The sequence below is a fragment of the Metopolophium dirhodum genome, chromosome 7 (genome assembly GCF_019925205.1).
Source record: "Metopolophium dirhodum isolate CAU chromosome 7, ASM1992520v1, whole genome shotgun sequence".
NCBI lineage: Eukaryota > Metazoa > Arthropoda > Insecta > Hemiptera > Aphididae > Metopolophium > Metopolophium dirhodum.
Window position 1 is genome coordinate 5260097 of NC_083566.1, and position 8398 is coordinate 5268494.

Here is an 8398-nt window from a genome sequence, read left to right on the forward strand (position 1 = left end):
CAATTAATATTTCGCCTATCTCTATAAGTCTGTGCTTTGGGAAAAGTTCAGTGATTTCCAATATAATCAGAAAAAATTAAAAAACGTTCTAAGAAAAAAAACAGAAAATTTAGTTATGCAATTAGAGTTGTTTAGAAAATTGATTTTGTTATTTCTTTTTTAAAATGTTGTTGCAACTTGAAAATATTACCTAATTTTTATAAAAGCATTTTTTAGAAAATAAATAATTTTCAAAGTATTTTAGCTTAATTTATTGTGGTCTTTATATATTTGAAACTTTTGATTTAAAAAGCATACTATCTATGTTTTCTTTTGTGTTTTTTTACGATATTTTAGTATTCAAGCAAGATATGAGTACCTAATACCTATGTGCAATGTTAAAATTTAACAATTTTCATAACTCTTTTAAAAATTAAAATATCGCCATTACCCAATGTGAAAATACACTAAATATTATCTTTACCTTTAAGTTTGATTGATGACGGAGACAACACACGCGGGTGTAAAATCCCCTTAAGGATTAAATTGGCACTGTCTTTTTGTACTATATAAAACGATAAATTTAAATTTTTAAAGCTATAAAAACAAAGATTTTATCTACTCAGTTTTATGACAACGATGACAACATTAAACTATAAGGAAATGTGTCACGAATTGATTGATTTCTTAAAGATGAATTATACACTTGGCATTACTCATGATGAACGATTGACATAGCTCTGGAACGAATATTATTATTACCAATATCCTGATATTCTGACACAGAAATACAATAATTAATTAGCTTCATCTACCAGCTTAATCAGTATTATTGATATATTTATTGGACGCACGAGTAGATATTAACGATATAATAATAGAACCGATACTAACGATATAATTACCCAATTAGGATTAATACTATTAATAGAAATATTGAGTTTTTTTAGTTGTGCATCTATGATACCACATTATAATGGTTGAATTTTCGTATTGAGTACTCAAAAGGTAATGATTTGTTTACAAAACAATTTAATATTATATAAAAAAAATTAAAATATATCATTCATGCAGAAAGTAATTAATTGTATTAGGTGTTACCCTGGTCACTTAATCACTGTTTTTCTAATATTCATTTCTGATGGGGTAATAATATTTTTCTACTATGACGTGACAATAAGTTGCTACGAAAGAAATTCAAAAATATTCAAAATACGTAGTCACGATGTTCTTATTTAATCATCTAAGTTTTTTTAAACAAAAATTATAGATAAAATCCTGAACATTCTGAAATTATTTTGTAGTTGAAAGACTTGAACATTAAATACAAGGTCATTATGACTACAGCGAATTTTTAACATAAACAAATTACATTAATAAATTTGTTCGTTTTAGTTGAGGTTTTCGCTATTTGATTTATAATAATATATTGTCTTTATACATTTATTTGTGTTTTTTGTTAAGTTAAGTATAAACGTCTATTATATAAATCAATAATTGTAGATAAATAAAAAACTTTTATAGTGATATTACACAACTTGATAGTTAATATAATTAAAATTATGTGTTAACTGTCCTACTGTGTACCTATTTGATTCGACATAATTTTATCTACAATTTGGGCAGTTTTAATAGATCCTAAAATCTAGTAGGTATTTTTATTCATTTTTCGGGTCTATGAATAAATAATTTTAATATTATAATTAATATAATGTATAATTATTTATCTGATTGAAGGTAGTAATATTAAGATATTGCTATCGTTTATTAAATAAGAAAATACAATATTTTGTTCCAAAACCGTTTCTTTATTTAAGTGCAAAATTACAATCAATCTAATTTAAATGATTGCATAGTCTGAAATTAGCATCGACAAGTAAGCCGTACTAGGTAGGTACGTACTAACAGTGTTTCGTATAATAACGATTTTACTATGTTTATCTATTTATGAGTGTATGATGGAAACCAAACTGTATCACAGTGGCAGTAGTTGAACCTGTAAACAAAATTAAATTTCGATTTTATTAAGTTGTATCTATATAATATAAATGAGATATTATATTATATACAACACATGATTTAAATAACAAAATTCAGTGTTTTTAAACTTTAAATAATATAATTTAATGACATTTAGAAATATAATGTTTATTTTTGTATATTATATTTATTGTGACTTACAGTTAATGGATTTAATTTCATACCACATCTTATAAACTCGAATGAAGCTTCACAACCATCTTGCTTAACATCTGCATACATAAGAAAAATAAATATTAGTTTAAACTTAGTCATTAATTATAATAAATTATAGTTAGTAAATAATATTAAAAAAATATATCCTCTCCAAAATGTCTCTTTTTTTTTAAAAAAAAAACCGATATTATACGTATTGTTATTGCTAATAATTGAATGATTGTATTTTTATCAGTTAGATCACAATTGTCTATACATTTGTGAGTAGGTGCTGAAAATATAATTATACCATAAAATAGGTCTCGTATAAGAGTGACCTCAAGAAGTGCGCTTCTGAATACGTGGCTAACGCATGCCAAGTAATGTGCTTTCAGTAGAGTCACTTTATTATTCCAACAACCACCTGGCTTGGATTTCGCTAAAATTAGTTACGGTAAAGAAAAATGTTTGACCAGGAACCGAAATACCACGTCAAATGTCGATGAAAGCCAATTAAATAAATGTGTGTGGTATGTACCAAAACAAAAGAAAATCTGTTGCTTTCTGATGTTAATCCAATTTGCGTCACATTGCATACGTATAATATGTTCAAAAGGAAAAAAAAAAACATTTTAATTAATTTATTAGATACATGAAAAATATTACTTTTTAAACAATTCGGGATGACTTGCTCGAAGATTGGCTTAATATGGTCCGGAGCCATTGCTTTCATTGAATCCCCATCGAGAATACCGTCTTCATCGATCTACTCAATATAAATAAATAATTATACTAATTTTCCAACTATATATTGATGACTCTGTTTACTATTCTTACCAAAGACATCTCGTCGAAGCAACACCTTAAAAAGCACTAAAAAAATAAAATATTCATTAATATGCTATAAATTACTTAATTATAATTTACCTATTTATATTACAAACTTATCGGTTCGTTAATATAATAACATAAATGTTTTATGTATAATAATTATTATGTGCTATTAAGTATTGACAAAAATGAGTTCAATCCGCCACATTTTGCTCAAAGAAAAATGAATGTTTAATACAAATAACAATTTCAATGTATTTAATTGCATAATACAAAATATCCATATAATTATAGGCTGGCTATACCGTCTACGACCAGAATCATATTTTATCGTAGGTAAGTAACGATTTATCGTTAAATTCAAATAACACATCCATCACTACTATACAGCAGAGCCACATTACCGGTTTTTAAAATTCACTCTCCATTACAGTATATTTTCGTTTATAGAAATTGAATTTCAAACGTGTACCTAGTACGTATTAGGTCAATGTTGTGTAGGACGCCAGCCGTGATACTCCACTATGCTCAACTAATCTTTAAGTACTAAGGTTTGACTGCAGATTAAAATTTAATTTGTTATACATCAAAATACTTAGAAAATTAATTAATTTAAACACACAGAAATGCTCAGAAGGTTAAAGAGTTTTTGAAAACTATAAATATAATAAAATTTATATCCAGTCGAATCTAATGTACTTACATAATACCTTTCAATAATTTAAAATACAGTTTTAGGAAAATTTCATTCAACATTAATAATTGTTTATTTGCGAATTGAAGCATATTCACCAATATTACTATCACGAACGTGGTATTGATTCTTACTTTAAATACATTTAGGAGAGACTAATAACAACTATCCATGTAAAACTAAACATCAATTCTCGGGTAATTAATTTTATAATTTGCAATAGGTATCTAATAAAGAATAATCTATATGTTACGGGAAGAGTATACAATTTGGTCATTTTATACAATGGCCGGGCATTTTATATAATGTCCGGGCGTTATGTAAAATTACCTTCATATATTGGGCAATATGGATAATACTATGTAATTGTAAATTATAAAGCATTTTATTCATTATATTTTAACTTTATAAACATGATACATATTAACTAGGAGGTACCTATACTAATATTATATTTTATTACTATTTAATTGTAAAGTATAGTCAAAATATCAATGTTGGATTATTATCTGTAGATTTGGTATTTTGGTTAGTTCTTATCGACTTATCGGGCAGTCACATATTATTTGATTGTAGTGTTTACCGTATAATGCCATAATAGATAGATATAATATTTTACCTATATTGATTAATTCTCGTAAAATTAACTATCGCTTGTATAGTGCAGTTATATTTCGAATAAAGAAAAGTTTAATGTAGATTTAAATGATTTGTAAGAAAAAAAAGGTTCATATACTTCATTTTTGAAAAAAAGCTTAAATATGATCAAATAATTTCGCATATAATTCAACTAAAGAATAATTTTAAAAAAAGGAACCGAACGATTATACATTTTTTTAAAAAATACGACGTGTTAAACGTTGCTAATGTTAACAAGTTATAATTGTACCTTTATCTGAAAATAATGAAATTAAATATTATGTACACGATGAAGAGTTATTTGATATTACACACGATGTTCATTTATCAATTGGACACGGTGGCCGAAGCAGAATGGAACACGAGGTAAATACAAAGTACAAAAATATCACTAGAGATATGATTATGCTATACTTAAATAGTTGCGAATCATGTCGAAAAAAAGGAAGCACAGTCAAGAAAGGGTTGTTGGTAAAACCAATAATATCTCTCTGAGATGAATTCTCGCTGTCAGATTGACCTAATAGATATGCAAGCACAATCGGATGGTGAGTATAAGTTTATATTGGTTTACCAGGACCCATGGACTCACCATCCGATTGTGCTTGCATCTCTAGTGATATTTTTGTACTTTGTATTTACCTCGTTTATTTTCTAGTTAATATTTATCATGTTTTATAAAGTTAAAATATAATGAATAAAATGCTTTATAATTTACAATTACATAGTATTATCCATATTGCCCAATATATGAAAGTCATTCTACATAACACCCGGACATTATATAAAACGTCCAGAAAAAAATATACTAAATAATAAAAAATTTAGTTTATTGTTGCAGATTAAAATAATAATAGTGTACCTATTATATTATATTGGTTGCTATTGGTTAATCTGTTGTGTTTGTTGGTTTGTATTATTATTTTATGTCAATATATATAAAAACAGCCGTTCTCGGTTGATGAGATAACATACATTTTCACGCTCCATTTTTATATATTATATAGATGAACATTTGTGTGTAGATTAGACCCTCTGGGAAGAAGATATGCTATTTTAAAAAGGTTTAAATTTGATTTTTTTTTATTCATCGGATTTTAGTACGGTTAGGTTATGTTAGGATTTTGTATTAATTAATTATATTAAGGTCGAATTAAGTAAAAATGACAAACTTGTTATCATTTTGATACTCTAGAGTTAAATAATAAACTTACGTATAAGCAGAACGGGGTCCGCGATCTACCGCAAGTAGATTGCCTACCTGATAATATACCTACTGTTGCAAACCAGAATTTTTCTTCCGGGCAACGAAAAAATTAAGATAAGTTTTGAACACCAATACACCATACACCGAATATTAAATAACGAATTGGGGGACGGAGTGGCCGAACGGACTAAGGCGTCGGTTTTGACACACACTGGCGCTGGTTCAAACACGGTTCACGGGCGGAATTTTTCTTCGGACAAGCCACGTTGCCCGGAAAGAAGTGCCGCCATCCCTCACCCGGGCAAGGCAGATACCCACGGGTGCCCACTAAAAAATCTGGCAAAAACTACACACACGTGTTACACCTACAGTTCCCTTCCCTACAAACAAAAAACAAACAGCCAATGGCCATAATTGCCGGGCATCACGATCAATGAAAAAAAAAATAATAATAACGAATTGAACAAAGTTTAAGTCATATAGAGTTGGTACATTTAATGGGCATCGAAGTGCACGGGATCAGCTAGTAATAATATAAATAAGAATGGTAATAATATAAATAAGAATGATAATTATAAAATTAAAACAAAACAATAGGCATAATTTATATTTCAAATAAACAAAGTAGGTTGGTATATTTCCTTTTATGGACATAGATCGAACTTTTTAATATTTTAAAGTTAAACTGTTTTATTAAAAATAAAAATTACTAAAAATTTGAAATATAACTATTATATAATTATATAATAATTATATTATTTCGGTATGTATTTGATCTTTGTACCTATACCTATGCCTACAATACCAGTTATATCGGCTATATTATATTAAAGTTAAATACCAAGTAATTTGTGTTATCTAATCTACAGTTAAATTTTTTTCAAATTTAATTTATGAAATATAATGGTCAAAATAAAATGTGTCTTATGATATACTAAGCATAATATTATCAAATCATTTCATTGTAATTGTATTATTTAATCGCATCGTCAAAACAAATCTGACAATGATTTAAATCACTCACTTTAAAAGTTGGGTCATCTGAAATTATTGCATTTTTCGCATTATTCTTAATTTCTGAAAACAAATTTAGGAACATACAATTTATCATCCATTATTCGACTTAAAATTTACGCAGAATCATTACCTTCCGTAATTGGAAACTTTCCAGCACATGCATTGTACAGTGTCTTTTTTATTTCCTCCATTTCATCTGGTTGTGGTCGTGTCTGACAAATTTAAACCATGTAAATTATATTATTGTTAAACAGTGGAAAAACTAAATGATAACCCATTACACTTACAGATGACTGTACTACCAACAATGCCATTACAATTGCAAACACAACGTTTGTGCTACGTAAATGTTCCATTTTAATTCACAGAGACAACTCGGTTTGCTTCAGTGTTCTGTCAGTTGAAAGATATTAGCGACTGAAGGCAGTTAAGTGTATTTATTCTAGCAGACAATGTAGTCAACAACGCAATGAACTATAATTTTAAATATCCTTTCATATTATTATCCACCATGTGTATACTTAATTTCGTAATCAATTATTACGTTATGTATTATGGTCACAATGGGCCCCTTACCACCTAACAAATATCGTATTGTACTACCTAAAATTTAGGTAGGTTATGTGTATAATTATTATAATTAACGTGATCGACGAATTGCGTTTTTTTTTTTTGCTCAAACTCCCTGAAAAGAGTTTTTTAGTTAATTGTAAAAATAATCAGACTGTTAACGTTATAATGATTCAGTATCAATGAAAAACCCTATATTTGTTTAATCATCTATAATTTTATACTTCAAATATAATAATACTTACAAACGACCAACAGTTGGTCAAAGTTTTTTATTTCTCAGATTTGTGGTCTATTTTGCAAGATAAATTTTTGTTAGTATGGAAGTTTTATGCAGACAAAAAATTAAAATAAAAGCAATTTCTTAAAAATATTGTATATTATACTTGTAACCTGTATAAGTATAGTTTAGTAAACTTAATTTTTTTTAAATATTTTTTTATTTGTTGTTATACGATTGTATGTAAAAATGAGTTTGATATGAAGTCTATTTGGTAAGCTTTGCTTATAACAGTAGAAGTACAATCATGTGTAATATCCTATGTTCAGTAGAAAATAATTCAATTTCATTTTATTTTATGTTGTAATTTTCTACAATTGATAATTATAGTTTACTGGTTTTTATAATATCCTAACAAAAACACTCAGTCAACTATTCGTAGAAACCTCGCTAAGAAAAAAAAAACTCAAGTTAGAAAAATTGTGATGTCAAAAAGGGGCCAAGTAATTTCTTAAATTCATTAGTATAGAAATTAATTGTTTGTATTTGATGAAGTGCGATTTTTTAATTCAAATAATTATGTTAATTATAACAAGTATGTTTTTTTTTTTTTAGTAAAAAACTGTGGGGACAAAATATCTTTGTTGTTTTATGGATTTAGTAAATTAATATGATATACAGCTGTGAATGTAGCTGGAAAACGATAATGGAAACATCTTTAGCTCCACGAGGCCATTGTTCATAATACATTTTATTACAAGCTGTAATCCTCCGATCAACTTGAAATTTGTAAAAGTATCGTCTACATAACATACTCGTCTACCCGTGTAAATTCCAAGTCAACCAGTTCATTAGTTTAAGCTACAGAGAGTCCAGGCCATTTTTTGTAAAATTACACAGGTTAAATTCGAGTTGGCTGTCTCGTGTAATATCAATGGCTAAGAGGCCAAAAGTTGTACGTTAAATTTAAAACATGTTTTATTTATACTTACATTTTTGTGATTTTAACGCACGATAGGTTTTATTAGTGCACACATATAATAAGTCGTAAATTAATGAGAAATAC

General features: G+C 27.3%; 1 protein-coding gene across 1 annotated transcript; it reads right to left on the reverse strand.

The window, feature by feature from the left end:
* Positions 1 to 1766: 1766 nt before the first annotated feature.
* On the reverse strand, positions 1767 to 6994 carry LOC132949081 (general odorant-binding protein 69a-like). The gene is made up of 7 exons (XM_061019853.1): positions 6830 to 6994; positions 6673 to 6754; positions 6550 to 6602; positions 2992 to 3027; positions 2821 to 2920; positions 2161 to 2231; positions 1767 to 1975 (listed from the first exon to the last, which is right to left on the reverse strand). The coding sequence occupies exons 1-7, from the start codon at positions 6896 to 6898 to the stop codon at positions 1955 to 1957; spliced, it is 432 nt and encodes a 143-aa protein (XP_060875836.1). The 5' UTR covers positions 6899 to 6994; the 3' UTR covers positions 1767 to 1954.
* Positions 6995 to 8398: the final 1404 nt, after the last annotated feature.